The following is a 16,288-nucleotide window of genomic DNA, read 5'->3' as shown; positions in this document are numbered from 1 at the left end:
TTTCTTACCTTTTCACTAGCTTCACCAGCATCTTCAAGATCTGAAACTCTGTCTTCACTTTCACTTAAACAGTTTTGCAAGCTTGTGATTGAGATTTTAATTTGCTCTATATCTCTTTGACTCTGCTTCATGCGATCTAATTCTTTCCTGTATTGCTCATTCAAGGAATCCATCTTTTTTTCTAATCTCCTCTATTTTTTTTTTTATCAATGTCTTCTTTAGAAGCAGTTACAAATTCTTTTACTGCAGTGTTTTTTTTCAGATTGGGTTTCTCCCTGTGTTTCTGCAGTTGCTTCTTCACTTCAGATGCTATGAGTTCTGACAATTCTTTTTTTATTTCAGAAAAGAACTGTGCTCTGAGTTCCTTTATAATTTTCTGCTGTTGCTTATTTACTATCGACCCTATTAATTCATGCATTTGAACCGAGCTAGTGTCTTCCTCACTTGTTCTGGGTGGGCATTGGGTTTCTTCCATATGTTTCTGCATTTGATTCTTTACTGCAGATGTTATTAATTCAGGGATTTCTTTTTTTATTTCCAATCTGAGTTCCTCTATACCTTTCTTCAGCTGTTTTTTTTATTTCAGAAGCCATTGATTCATTGTTTCAACTGTGTGATTCCCAATTTGTTCTGTGTTAGTGTCCTCTGCACTTGTTATGGGTGACCTTGGTTCTGAGGTTGCATTTTGTTCCTTCTCGTCATTTTGTGTAGCACTGTCATCTCAATTTTGTTGTAGATCTTCGTTGTAGTTTTAACCTTAGCACGTACTGAAGTTCAGGTGCAGATCTACAAAGTTTGGATTTATCCAGCTGTGCCTGGCTTGGTCTGGCTGCTGTGCTCAGCTCCTTCCCGCTGCTGCCCTTGAGGGTGAACCTGTTGTGCCCCTCTGGTCAGATTTTCAGCTCCTGGACTAGCTGGGTGGTTCTATCCTCTACACTCTCTGCAAGGATTTCAGCTGCAGGGTTTCACCCCAGGCCTGTATGCCAGGCCTGAGCTGAGCATGGAGGGGACAAGGTGGAGTAGGGGGGATAGGTAGCTCTCCCACACACTCACTGGGCCTGGGCCAGGACTGTGTCTGGGGATTCCAGAAATGGGGCAGAAATTCCTACTCAGTGGGCGGGGTGGGGGAGGTTTTGTGGAGTGGTGTGGGGTGTCCCAAGGGGGTGGAAGAGGGTCTCACCCTTGCTGCACCTGGGCTGGGACCAGTAATAGGTCCCGCCCGTGCAGGGTAGCTGGAAGCTCTCCCACACACTCATGGGACCTGGGCTAGGACTGGGTCTGGGGGTTCCGGGAATGCAGCAGAAATTCCTACTCGGCGGACGGCGTGGGGGAGGTTTTGCGGAGTGGTCGGGGGCATCCCAAGGGGGTGGAAGAGGGTCTCACCCAGGCTGCACCTGGGCTGGAACCAGTAGTATGTCCTGCGTGAGCAGGGTAGGGGAAGCTCTCCCACACACTCACTGGGCCTGGGCTAGGACTGGGTTTGGGGGTTCCCGGAACATGGCAGAAATTCCTACTGGGCGGGTGGGGTGGGGGAGGTGCTGCGGAGTGGTGAGGGGCGTCCCAAGAAGGTGGAAGAGGGTCTCACCCATGCTGAGCCTGGGCTGGGACCAGTAATAGGTCCTGCCGGCGCAGGGTAGCAGGAAGCTCTCCCACACACTCACCGGACCTGGGCTAGGACTTGATTATTCTTAGAATATTAAAATACCCATGTTTCTATTCTCTGATAAACCTAACTATATGTGGCTTTATTCTACAAGAATATGTATATTTTTTCTCAGACTGTTTTTGCATAGAAGAGTATTGTTGTTTACTTATTCATAAAAACTTTTACTTATAAATTCAATTTGTACACAATCATTTGGATTAAACTGCAGATTTAACAGAATTACTAGCACTTTCATAGTACCTTGCATATAGTAGGTAAACAAACATTCACAAATAGGCACAAATCTAACCTGTAAAAAGAATATGCTCCATCTATTAACACAGCAATTTATATCATCTGATCTTTAACATTCACATCTATTTTTCTCAGCAACAAAATTAATCTACATTTGGGACTTATAAATACTTACTGTCTCTCCTTTCAGGATCATTTTTTTCAAAACCATAAACTTCAGATGGATTCAGCTGCCACTGTAAGAGAGTACAAATATTTTATTTATATATTTTAATGATTCATGAATAGCACTTCAGCATTTTGCCTTTAAATATCAAAACATCTTTAAACAATATAAGAAAATGGAGATATCATGTCCATATCAACAATGCTGTAAGAATGCCACCCTGAATGATCCTGAGTGGTGTGGCTTCTGGGATCAAAATCAATATTCTCCTTATAGAAGTACTGATCAATGATTCTTTACATTCATTTCTTTCTTTCTTTCTTTTTTTTTTTTTTTTTTTTTTTTTTGGTGAACTGGGGATTGAACTCAGGCCCTTATGCTTGCCAGGCAAGAGCTTATTCTACTGAGTTATCTCTCCTGCCCTATATTCATTTCATGGTTAAGAAAATGGAAGGTTTAGAGACCTGCAGTGATCTGTTCCTGGTTACACACAAGACAGTGATGGAACCAGAACCTGGGCTTGTCCATGCCTAATACGACAGTATTTTTAAAACATTATAGCCTATCTGTAGGTTCTATCAAATGTTATAATAGCTGAAGAAGGCCTTGGTATTAAGGAATAAAAAGATGACAAATATTATCTTACTATTTAATATGATTACAGAAAACTCATTTATGCCATATGACTTTATATAATATTACCTATCATATCATCTGCCACACAGCATACATTTCTTATGGTTACAGTATTCCAACTCAAACTCTCAAAGGAATGGGCATCTGAGGACTGGAGTGGGGTCGGGGAAGGGTGTCCTCAGTATTCCTAGTACAGCTTTTCCTTCCTTTCTTACCTGGTTGAAATCTTTATCTGAATCACTAATGACTTGACAAAAAAAGCTCTAGAGAGCCACTGTCTCCAGAAAGACACAATTAAGCACTAATAAGCTGTGAGTTTCTTCCATAAACATCAATTATTTCATCAGATTAACTAGTTAACATCTTGAGGTGGAATGAAATAACATGACAAATATTGTACCATGCACAGAAACCCTTAGACTTGTGGCCACTTTTAGAAATGGTATGGCTAGGATTAGTACCAAGAAAAGACTAACAAGGGATGGGAAGTTATATTAGAAATTTTCTTTTAAAAAGAAGTTTTGGAGCTGGGGAGATGGCTCAGTGGAATAAGTGTTTCCTTGGCAAGTGCAAGGGTCTGAGTTCAATCCCTGGTTCCACCAAAAAAAAAAAAAAAAAGAATAAAAATAATAAAAATAAAAAGAAGTATTGTATGTTTTGAAACATACTGCACCACTAAAATCTATTCATTTGAACAGAGAAAATAAGAACAAATGATTTCAACTTTACATTTAAAAATAGTCATCAAGAAATCAACCAATAACAAATGGTGTGAAAAAGGAACCCTTTTCTACTGTTGGTAGGAATGAAAACTGATATAATCACTATGGAAACCAGTATGGAAACCAGTTTGCATATTTCTTTCTTTTTTTTTTTTTGTATTTGATACTGGGTCTCACTTTACAGTTCGAACTCACAGTGATTCTCGTGCTTTCAGCCTCCCCAGCACTGAAATTACAGGCATGCACCACCATGCCCAGACTTGGTGGCTGGCTCAGTGCACCTGGAGGTGGAGCAGGCATAGCATATGGTGCCAGAATTGAACCCTCATCCCTGTGCTTGCCTAAGCAGGTGTTTAGTCTGCCGAGCTATCTCGCCAGCCCTTAAAAAACCAAAACTACAGGTTACATTTGACCCAACTATGCTCCTTCTAGATATCTTCCCAAAAGTTAAAAGTATCATACAACAGTGCTATGTGCATACTCATGTGTTATGGCTTGTGTCTAGATGGTCCCCCAAAGCTTCATGCAGCCATAGTTTTTTCAAAATTGGCTGAATTCAAAAATAACTTAAAAAATATTTATAAAAAGTTATTTTCTAGGGCTAGGGAGATAGTTCAGCAGCATAAGTGCCTGCCTGCCAAGTGCAAGGTCCTGAGCTTGATCCCCAGAACTAAAAAAATGTTACTTTCTAATGAAAAACTTAGAAACAATCTAGAGATCCAATAATAGGGAAATGATTAAGTAAATTAAGTCCATGTGCTGGGATATTGTATTATTACTAAAAGTAATTTTTGAATATAGAAATACAGCAACATATTAATAGTATCTATGAGTTATGGGATAATGAAAATTATTTTTGTTTTCCTATTCTACAACCATAATATTCATAATTATGTTCATAATTGTGCTCATAATTTCAAAAAATACAACCTAATACAGAACAATCTATATATTTCTGAATAATTGCACATGGATATATACTGATAAGACTTAGTCTTTAAAGCAGTGTTGCCCAAATCTAACCTAGTTTTTGACAACACAATTTATCTCAAGGATAGGACTGGATCATGTATCTGAAGGTTTATAGTTTACAAATAAAAAGTAAAGCAAAAACTTTTCAAGCAACATAAATTTCAATTCAATTTAATATTAAAAGCAAGTATCAAATTTATTGACTCTCCTATGCTGGTAAGAGCAAATACTAATTTAGGTTAATTACTGGTATTTATAAAACAAGGCATTTAGCTAACCATGTACTGTATATATTATTTCAAGCCAGACAAGATGATAGAAAAGGGAACTAAGAACTAATCTTCACAAGAATAGAGGAAAAAAAGGTGGAAAGTAGGTTACCAACTTGATTGACTTAAGAGCTTCCCAGAGGATTAGCAGCGCACACTTCTGGGGAAAAAAAAGGTGGAAGGTGGGTTACCAACTTGATTGACTTAAGAGCTTCCCAGAGGATTAGCAGCGCACACTTCTGGGGTGTCTGGGTGGGTCATGGAGATCTATCTATGTCCTCTTTTCTCACACAAACTTTTCCCTTCTCTGCTTACTAGCCACCAAAAATTAAACAGTTTTGTTTTGTTATACTCTTCCAACATGATGTTTCTGCCAGCTGACCATGTAGTGAATCTCCTAAAACCATGAGCCAAATTATATCTCACTTTTTTTAAAATTATGAGAGCTGGGTTTTGTGTCTCAGAGATGAGCAAACACAGAAAATTGGTACCAGAGATGTGGAGTTATTGCTGTGACTACACCTGACAATATAAAACTGGTTGCAGGAGGAATTGGAAAGGTTTGAAGAAGCCCTACAATGCTATAAGCACAGTAGGATGATGATGATTCTGCTTGAGATTTTAGAAGTTGTAAGACTAGAATGCTGGTAGGAGTGTAACGAAGTTGTTTCTCAGAAGGTTTCAGTTAGGAAGAAGGACTTTATTAGAAATTGGTTGCCAGTTCTGCTGATAACCTACTACTATTATGGACTATTGGACTATATTGGGTTATTTTGCTGAATTCAAGTACCCACAATATTTGAACTGGCATCAAGTATGAAAAGATCCTTTAAAGATTTCTCCAAATATAGCTTCTCTAACAACAGAACACCCATCTCTGACAAAACAAAACAAAAAAGGGATAAAAACAAAGGACCATATTAGGGGGCTGGAGAGATGGCTCAGTGGTCTAAAGCACCTACTTGAATCAAGCTTGGCGAAGCACAGGGACCACGGTTCGATCCCCAGCACCACATGCCAGCCAGCCCCGCCCCCTGGTGGGCTGAGCTGGCCACACACACACACAATAAATAAATGTAATAAATAAAAATAAATAAATATTTAAAAAAAAAAAAAAACAAAGGACCATATTATAGTGAAAAAAAATACATGTATATACAAAGTAGTTAGGATATACAGCTACCTTCTATTAGTTCAATGAGAAGCAAGCTTTGTATTTATATTGTTTAGACAAGATATCATGTCTGCATCTTGTCCTCTGGATAACTACTATGAAGACAACAATATGCAACATATTAGTCATTGTAACTGTCCTACTAACCCTGTTTTGAAACTGTTTCATTGGTATTTTTTCCTCATTAAAATGAATAAAAAATTTTAAGAAAAGAAATTATACTAGGGGCCATTTGTGCTAATCTGGCATAAAGATCTATACATATTACCATGTTCTAAGATTTTGAAGTTGATGGATATGAGGCTGATTTTTTTATAAGTGTGTGTGTGTGTGTGTGTGTGTGTGTATGTATCTATGTGGGTGTTCCCATATTTTGGATGATCTTAAACTATTTTTGCCTCTACTTTCTAAGCCAAAATGGAAAGTAAGGAAAAACTGGTGGATCAGAGCTTGTTTTATTATCAATCACCAGATAGCACCAAAGAATCCACCGGCTCAAGATATGCAAAGTTGATGCACAGCTCTACAAGACCTAAAATTGGTAAGGCAGAGATCCTTAGCTGAACATTTAGTCAGGTAAGTGTTTGCAAATACAAATAAATTCAATAATAGTTTGCTGAAATTCTTTAAAAGGGTAAAAACCACTAATTTATAATATGTGACTGGATGCTAAACAACATTATAGGAAGTACAATTAGAAAAAACGCATCTACTTACTGTAAACTTGCCAACACCTTCAAGTTCACCAAACCTCATGTAAGAGATGTCTGCTTTCTTTTTTCCAACATCTACATCCCCTGCATAGATTTGCTTTATGCCTGCACCTTTAATTAAAGGTACACATTCATCACATGGGCACTTGGTCACAAAAATCATACTTCTTTCTTCTGGCTTTATTTCTTGACATCTATAAAAATTTACAAAATATTCCAAAATTAGTCACTGTAAGGGTAAGTTATTTCAGAGTAATTGTCATGAGTTAAATTTAAGCTCTTTGAACAGATTTACAACATATAAATTATAAATTTACAACATATAAATAATCATCAGACCTTTTCTCGCTGGATTAGTGAATTTCAAAATATGCAAAAATGGCAATTATTATAACTAAAATTCATTTATTGATTCAAAAGCATTGGCATTACAGCAGTTATGTTCAATATCACATTCCAAAGTAAACACTAACAAAGAGACAGAGAACAGTGGGAGGCAGAAAGGGAGAAGAGAGGAAAAGTAGAGGAAGAAAAAAGGAGAGAGGGAAGGGGAGGGGACATAGTGTTGGATATAGCCTGGCATAGTGTTGCATGCCTATAATCCTAGATACCTGGGAGGCTGAGGCAGGAGGATCACACATTTAAGGATAGCATGGACAATTTAGCAGGACTATGTTTCAAACTTTTAAAAATGTTTTAAAAGGGCTGGGGATGTAGCTCTCTAGTAGAGTGCTTGCTTAGTATGTTTGCTTAGCATGCTTGCTGGACTCAGTTACCAGTCGGGGGAGGCAATGATTTGTAAATACACATTTCTCTACAACACTACAAAATTGGGGTTAAAGTTTCTTGGGAGCTAACCATGTCTGACTAGGACATTAAATCATCATTGCAGTCAAGAGACATAGCTATAATTGGTACCTATAGGACATTTAAAGACGATTAAAGTAGTAAATTAATAATAAATCTCTACTTTGATTTATATTTATCTTTCCTTACTATAGAATTTTATTTAACATATGTGACATACTCATACTTCTGTACAAAATGAAGCAAGGTAACTTGCAATGAGGAGAAGGATAAAAGATGGGACTTTTAGAGAAATTTTGCATGTTGGCAGTAGTTTAGGACTAAGGAAGGCTCTCATTTGAGGATTCAAGGATTAAAATTCCAGGTTCTGTGATCTGCACCAGCTATCTTTAGTTCTCTACCTTCCATACGCATCTCTCTAGTTGAGATCTCATTTCTGTCCATGTGTACTAGAGCATCAGAATTTTACACATCTACTTTGTTCAAACAATACACCTACTACCTAAGCAATCTACGAATATGACTATCAGTGCAACTCCATTTCCCCACTGCCAACTGCATGGAATCCACATCAAAGTCCTCTACTGTGTAGTCCTAGCCTATCCAAGTTAGCTGTAGGTACCATGTGTCCATGTTCCAGCTTACTGGGATACACATGCTTCCAACACGCAAGGTATATTCCTACCTTTGGACTACAGCTTATGTTCAAAGCAAGAACGGTCTTCCCTTCAACGAACATCTCCACTTGCCACAATGCTAGCAAGACTTTAAAGTTCAGTTCAACCTCAAAGAAAAACTAAAATCTTAAGGCTATAATACATATTAGGAAAAAAGAATCAACCTATTCAAAAGGAAGAAATTACTGAGTTGAGGAGGACTAAAGAGGGAGTAGGGAAGGAAATCTTTCCTGGTATGTAAGAAGAATGGTTTGGACAACTGTACTGTGGATTTCTGCTGGACTACGGAAAGGAGCAATTGATGCTTAATTTGTTTTTTCTCCTTTTTTCAATTGTTTGTGCTTTTTCTTTTCTTAATTTCTTTTTTTTTTCTTTTTTTTTTTTTTTTGGGTGGAACCGAGGATTGAGCTCAGGCCCTTGCACTTGCCAGGGAAGCGCTTATTTCACTGAGCCATTTCCCCAGTCCCTTAATTTCTTATATATTTCTTTCATTGTACAATTTTGCATGCATATACCTGTTAATATGAACAATTAGTTGGAAGACTACACTGTGAATTACAACAAATACCATGAAATTCATATTATTATAAGTAAAATTCTATATCACTTAATAAATAAATAAATAAAATGAAAAAAAAAAGTTCAGTTCAAATGCCAGTTCTCCATACAGTTTTCCCTTACATTCCCTCTTTTGGCCACAGCACCTCTGAAGGTCCTCAGCACGTGGTACTCACCTCTCCCTTAGAATACACTTGTTAGGCAGATGCAATCTATGACCTTATTGTATCAGAAGGGCCCTAAGAACAGAAGCCATGTCTTACTTTTTTTTTTTTTTAAGTAAGGGTCTATAGGGTCTCAGGGTCTCATTATGTAGATTGGACTCAGATCGACTGTTAGTGATCCGCCTCTGTTCAGCCTCCCAAAGAGCTGGGATTATAGGCTCACTCCACCAATCCCAGTCTCAATCATTGTCTTGCCCTGGAGGGCGGGGGCAGCACAGCATGCTTCATCTAACCACAGCCTCTAACCACAGCCTCAGTGCTCTGCCTAAGCAGGAGCTTTAATATGCTGATCTATTTGGCTGGTGCCCTTTACTTGGTTTTTTAATCCTCTGACCTCACTTTTGAATGGTACATGCTGAGAAGTGACCTAAATTAGTATTAGTAGGAGGTACTACCAGTTATAACAAAAGCTCTTTTGAAGCAATTTGATTCATAATAAAACCTGATATTCATAAATACATGTGCTCTAGATTTAGAAAAGGAAGGTAATATTAACTTCCAAATGTATGAGAGAATGAAGAAGATCCTATGGAAAATCTTTCAGTAATTTCATATTGGAGAGAGAAGGAAGAAAAATAAAAAGCTTTGCTCAATGTGTTAAAAGACCTTAGAGAAGCTGTGACAATGGCCTCAGATCCAAATTTTGCCAAAATTATACTTCTGAAAACAGTATTTCTTGGAGTTTGAAAAAAGGAAATAAATTACAACAACAAGAAAACTAATTTCAACTAACCTTTGCTACATCTTGAAGAAAATATATATAAAAACCATACCTAAATGTCAAGGCATTCTGTTCTGCATGTACAATGTATCTGAACTTCCTTATTTCTCTGTCTTTCTGCTTATCATCCATATGAGGGAAGTCCGCATACTCAGATCCGACAGGAAAGGCATTGTAGCCACATCCTATGAAGTACATAGCACCGGTTCCATCACAACTTCTCTACAAAAGTGAGCAGACCACTACAGTTAGTGTCAATACTCTGAAAAGCACTTCATAGTTTTTAGGGGCAAAGGGTGGTGCTGGGAGTGAACATGAACTTATATATGCTAGGCAAGTATTCTACCAAGTTATATCCCTAGCTTCTCCCCACTTTTTCTTTTTAATCTTGAAACAGGGTCTCACTAAATTGTTTCTTCTCAAACTAAGGCTCATCTGAAACTTGTGATCCTCCTGCCTCAGTCTCCCAAGTAGCTGGGATATAAGTGAATGCCTCCATGCCTGGGTGCAATGTATTTTTAATCTTGCTGTCATAATTTGTATAATGAATATTGATTCTATTCCTATGACAAACTGAACCATCAAAAAATATAATACTAGATCCTTGTACTGCAGTGTGGCCTTGTGTTATAGTTTATGTCTAGTTCTCCCTGCAAAGCCTCATGCAGGCATAGGAAGGGGGTTTCAGAGGTGGCTGAATCTAGAGTTTATGATTGAATCATAGTCCAGTGCTGGGATAAAGGGTGTGAGTTCTATACCCATCCGAGGGCAGGTAGCCTGCATATAACATAAGGGACAGAAAAGGTTTGCCTATTTCTCCCGTTACTTTTGCTATCTTCTGCTGCCATGAACTGTTTCTCCTTTGCAATGCCCCTCTGCCAAGTCACTCTGCCTTGGGCCCAGCTGGATATGGACTAAAACCTCTACAAACTGTGAGCTAAATAAACCTTTTCTCCCTTAACTTTGGCCATCGGTATTTTGTCTACAATTAGAAAAGTGAGACACTTTGTCAGATCTTATTTCTAAGGAAGCTAATCAACTCTCTATAATTTCCAGGCTATCTTTAGTTTTAGCAGTTAATCAAATTACTATCTTTCTTAACTCACAAATTTGCTTACCTAATTTCTCTTCATATAGGTTATAAAATTGTAGAGAATAGAAACAATATTTTATACTTTTTTCTATCCCTTTAAGTCACATGCTAGACTGATATACATAGCATGTACTTAGTGACTGCTAATTTCTTATATTCAGTGATGGCTACTGGTTAACAAGTCAGAAAAATTTAAAATATCTCGATATTCTTTGTTTGTTTTGTATTTAGTGCAGAGTCTACAGGGTCTCACTACACAGATCAGACTTGTAGCGATACTCTGTTTTCAGACTCCCAAATGCTAGATTACAGGCGTGCGCCACCACACCCAGTGGGGCTGGCACAGCAGGCCTGGCTGACCCTTGGATAATCTTTGCTATTGAGCTGAAAACATGCTATTATGATCCAGTCAGAAAATAAAAACAAACTTTCCCTTACTCTTCAATATTTATTGAGCCATACATTTATATACATAAAACTTTTTACTTCAGTAGCTCTGTTACTTCTCTTTATTAATGATGTATTATTAATATAAATGCATTATCAACTATTAGGATGACATTTTATAAATGATAAAGTATAACTGTTTGATATCAACAGACTCATTAGTGTAATAACTTAATGTGTTAAATAAAAAATTGTGTGATTTGCCAACAAAACTTTTGAGTAAAATATTATTGCATTAATAAACTTTTCTTTAGCACTCACCAAATGTGAAACATCATGCTAAGTTCATATGCATTATTATATAATTCATTTTTAAATAATTTTATTAAGAAATAAATAGCAATGAGACAGTTTCAAAACCAATTACTAGCACAGTTTCAATAATTAATGCATTGTATATTGTTGTCTTAGTGGTTATTCATTGTTCAAGATGCAGACATGATATCCTGTCCACAAACACTATTAGAACAAATCTCTCTATTCATTGAATTAAGAGAATGCAGCTGTATATCTATCCTATTTTGAATATACAGATACCAAATGGTCGCTTATTTGTATCCCCCCTTTTTGTTTAGTTTTGTCAGAGAAGGGTATTCCATTGTCATTTAAATATTGTAGGTGCATGAATTCAGCAAAAATATTCCAATATAGTCCATATGCACTATTTTATTTATTCAATCCTTGAAGTAACTTAGAGAGTGGCACTATTATTATCCCCATTTTATAGATAAGGCAACTGAGGCCAAGAGAGATTAATTTGTTCAAGATCACAAAGCTATTAAGGAACATAGCCTGGTTCAAGCCCAGGTTGCTTTCTTTAAAGACCATGTGTCTTCCCACTTTACCATCTAGCTTCCCTACACTGTTTTCTTATTTTTTTTGATTAGACAGAGTCACACTTTATAGTTCAAACTGATCTTGAAACCACTATGCAGCACAGGCTGGCCTGAAATGTACCACCACACTCTCCTGATGTCAAGTTCTCCACAAAGTTAAGAACCAGATCCTAAACCAGCTGCTAAGCATTCAGAGAAGCACAAACCAAAGGCCAGACCAGTGTGAGGTGCTGATAATACAGCTGTAAAACAGAATCCTGTCTTCACAAACTGTTTATCAGGAGCAGTGAAGAGTCTGGACATTGGACACAGCTTTAACTATGATGAGTGTCACAAATGACCAGTACAGAATTGCTGCCAGAGGAACTGACTCCGGTAGGAGTTAACAGCTGGGATACAGATAAGTAACATCAAGAAATATCCTGAAGGCAGGGTCCACAGCAATAGACGACTGCCTGTATCGTCCAGCATCAGAGAGTGAGACGGTGACTGTTGAAGGAGCAGGTTAGCAAAAGAGATTACCTGATTTATTAGGAAGGTTGAATTTGAAGAACTTGTAACACACTGAAATAAACAGTCAAAAGACTTGCTCTGAAGCAAAATTTAGGCTCATATTCTAGTCAGTTATATATTACTACACCTATTTTCTTTAGTACCACTCCTAGAAAATGTAAAGTCATGTGTGTGGCTTGCCTTTAATTTCTACTGGTGAGGGCTGAGACAGTACACTGTTGTGTACTGCGTAAAGGATATGGACCACTCTTTACATGCTCTGCAATGTCCTTCATGGTCAGTACAACTTTTGCCCACTCTACTGGACACAGGACCCTAGACCTCAGTATGCTACATCACTGTAATTTACCATATTTTCTCTCACTTTCTACTTTAGAATATTATCCTTCTCATTTTCCTAAGTTGCTCTGATAACTCCTACTCATTCTTCAAGACTAGGAACCCACTACCACTGCCAAGAATATGTCACTCAATTTTCCAAGGACAGCAGGGGTCCTCTTCTACCTTTTCACAGTACTAATTACAATTTCACTTATAGATGAGTCCTTCTTTTACTTCTCTTTCATAAGATATGAGGCCATGAAAGGCAGAATGTGTGATCTTTAGATTTCTAATGTTCACCGTGGCACAGTGCATATAGGTGTCTAATAAATGTTTGCTAAATGGGTGAATCTATCTAACAAACTGTTGGAGAAATGAGCAAATGTCTATAGAATTTAACAAATGCACCAATAAAAAAAATTAAACTCTAACAGTCCAAAAAAGCACAATGTGGGGGCCTGCCCATTAGTTCAGTTGTTTAAGTACCTGCTTAAGCAAAGCAGTCAGGCTCAGGATTCTGTGGTTCAATCCCCAGATCCTCATGCCTTACCAGACATGAGCTTAAGGCATCCTGAGCAATTAAAAAAAAAAAATCCTTCAAAACAGCACAATGATAAGTGCTTCCCTGGCAAGCACAAAGGCCTGAGTTCAATCCCCAGCTCCACAAAACAAAAACAAAAAAACCAGCACAATGAATGGCTAGGCCTGGCAGCATGAACCTGTAGTGCCAATTACTTGGGAGGTGCACACAGGAGGATTAATTACCTTAGCAGCAGTCACCATCTCACTCCCTAATGATGCAGGGTACAGCAGTCATCTAGCGCTGTGGATACCCCTTTAGCATACTCCTGACTGTACTTATCTGCACCCCAGCCTAGGCAACACAGCAAGACCTCATTTCAAAAAAAAAAAAAAAAAAAAAATTCACTGCATTGAAGAATTAATTACATTTAAACAAAATTCAGGTTAAATACTTAAAGAATTATTTTCATACTTACAGATTTCCCTTCTGCCCAAATGACTGCTCCAACTCCTGTTTTATGATCCTCTGCAAAATAAGATACTGAACTGAGTATAAAAATCAATGAATGATCAGTTAGTTTTAGAAGCATTTTTCCCCAAAATGTAGAACACACTACTTACTGAAACATATTTTATAAAAGTAGCAGCAATTCTTGATATCCTCATTCATTACATGAAAGATTTAAATACTTCTAAGTATGGAATATAGGAGCTAGGAACCAAATAAGTAGATAGGGTCACTCATGCTGTACATGTGAAGACCACTAAATGGCAGTCAGACAAATTCAAAGTAGTAACCAGAACTGAGTACAACTTCACTGATTTTCCACTATCATGTCAGTTGCAAATGATTACTTTGGATTTTGGTTTTTGTTGTTTTTTTTCTTTTGAGACAGTACTATGTAGTTCTCAAACTCATAGCAACCTTCTTGCCTCAGTCTCTCAAATACTAGGATTAGAAGTGCATGCCACCATGCCTGGCTATCTAAAACAAGTATTTCTAATAGCTGATGCAATTGAATTTCTTAAAACATTTCTGAACTAACGATTTAGTTTAATAACCATTTGCAACAATCAAATTTGTCTATCATTTCTTATATTCTAATCTTAGAAATATATTTTATAGAAATGTTCTTGCTAAGAAATAAGTTCAAACTTTTAATATAAATAAAGTGTTATATACTTTTACATCAATAGCTGAAAGGTACATGAAGGAAGTTTTGACTTGAATAAAATGCTGACCTATCCATGACCTTCAACTTTGTGAGAAGGAAAAAATGCCACTTAGTCTCCTAACATGCTCGCTTCTAAATCAACTGGCAGAAGTTCTAGACTAAGATTAGTCTCCATAGAGCCAGAATGTTTGCAACAAGACTATACTTCTTAAAACAATTATTCTGAAACAGAAAAATTTTTAAACAAATAAAAATTCTACCTATTAAAGATCTACTTTTTCTACTATTTACATAAAGAAAGGAAGAGTCATCTGTAAACTTTTCTACTATTTACATAAAGAAAGGAAGAGTCATTCTATCTGTAAACTTACCCTACGACATTTTCATACTGGTAAGGATTAAGTGAAACTATCCTTTACCTCCAATTTCCTAAAAATTAGTCTATTAAAGGATAACATATATAAAAACAAATTTTTCTAGTAAAAGTTTTTGCCACTATTGTTTTAAAAACTAGGATTAAAAACCTATCAATAAGTTAATTTTTTAAAAGTTCTGTTGGGCATGGTGGTACATACTTATAATCCTAGCATTTGGGAGGCTGAGATATGAGGGTCATTGTGAGTTCAATGTGAGTTCAAGGCCAGTCTGAACTGTATAGTGAAACCCTGTTTCAGAAAGACAAAAAAAAAAAAAAAAAAATGTTCTGATAATGTAAGGAAATTTTCCATCTCCCATTCAAGTATGGTCAGACTTTCAATACTATACTACAAAGCATTCATATACTATTTTTTACTTAAAGTGGCTAAAATTTTCATTTCTACATAAGAAAACACAGAAATTAAGATTTAGTCCCCTATGCCCTTTTTGCCTTTCTATTTGCCTTTCTTCTTCCTCCTCCTCCTCCTCCTCTTCCTCTTCCTCCTCCTGTCCCTTTGACATTTAGAATTCCATAATAAAGATTTGCATTCACCCAGTGCCCCAGGTGTGCCAAGTACTATGAGAAGCTGTATATCTGGTGGTGAGGGAAACATCAGTCCCCAACCTGGGTGGGGCAGGAGAACAATGACAAAGAAACATTACTTGTGGGCTATGTTCTGAAGCTGAAAGAGATATTGAGGGGCAGGGTATACTCGACAACTGCCTTCTGTAGTGTGGAGGAAAAGAGATTTTGGTGTAAAAGTTTTATTCTTTCCTAGACCTTTAGAATTTAAAGTGCAGGGAAAAGAATACACTTCAATGGCTTTATACTCAATTTCTAAGGCAAGTGGCAAAAATTATAAACATTAAACTGTATTTGCCTACAAAACCAAAACCTTAGTAATCTTGTACTCAACATGTGTCTAAATCAGAAAGGGACAAATGAAAAACTAAAATATAAATTGTTCATGTTGAGTCCCCTTTCCTACACCAACCCTAAACATTTTTTGTATTATGATTTTAGTCTCAGGAGTCACTTTTCCTGTTTTTTGGGGGACAAGCTAAACCTTGTCAGGATGTGATTTGTGCATCAGCAGACATCTTACTGCTTAGCAAAGGTTAGCTACATCAAGAGAATATTCTTTTTATCCACATGAAATACTTTTTTATCCACATGAAATAGAATCAATTTCACCTTAGCCCCAAGTCTGATAGCAAGTCATTTCTCAAAATCTTTTTATATCTGTAATTCTTACAAAATGCTCTCCATAATCTGGTTACTCACTGGGTTTTCTCTGTACAACTTGAAAGAAAAAAGTCACTTTGCTTATGGTCACTTCTGATCAGAGCCAGTTCCTGGGCTCTCTGGTGAGTGAAAGTCATAGACCATGGTTCCAGAGCACACACAGGACTATTTTAGCCCCT

The 16,288-nt window shown here is 37.1% G+C and overlaps 1 protein-coding gene across 3 annotated transcripts in view; it reads right to left on the bottom strand.

Moving 5' to 3' along the window:
• Cdadc1 (cytidine and dCMP deaminase domain containing 1) overlaps positions 1–16,288 on the bottom strand; it is a 56,028-nt gene that overhangs the window by 15,225 nt on the left and 24,515 nt on the right. For all 3 annotated transcript variants that reach the window (XM_004633127.3, XM_023717257.1, XM_023717258.1), the window contains 4 exons: positions 13,748–13,797; positions 9,592–9,761; positions 6,557–6,746; positions 2,076–2,136 (listed from right to left, as the gene is read on the bottom strand). In XM_004633127.3, the coding sequence (XP_004633184.2) occupies positions 2,076–2,136; positions 6,557–6,746; positions 9,592–9,761; positions 13,748–13,797 (471 nt within the window). The remainder of the gene's footprint in view (positions 1–2,075; positions 2,137–6,556; positions 6,747–9,591; positions 9,762–13,747; positions 13,798–16,288) is intronic.

Source organism: Octodon degus, unplaced genomic scaffold (genome assembly GCF_000260255.1).
Source record: "Octodon degus isolate 3935 unplaced genomic scaffold, OctDeg1.0 scaffold00051, whole genome shotgun sequence".
Taxonomy (NCBI): Eukaryota; Metazoa; Chordata; class Mammalia; order Rodentia; family Octodontidae; genus Octodon; species Octodon degus.
Note: the sequence above shows the minus strand (reverse complement) of the source record. Positions and strands in the feature narration are given on the sequence as shown.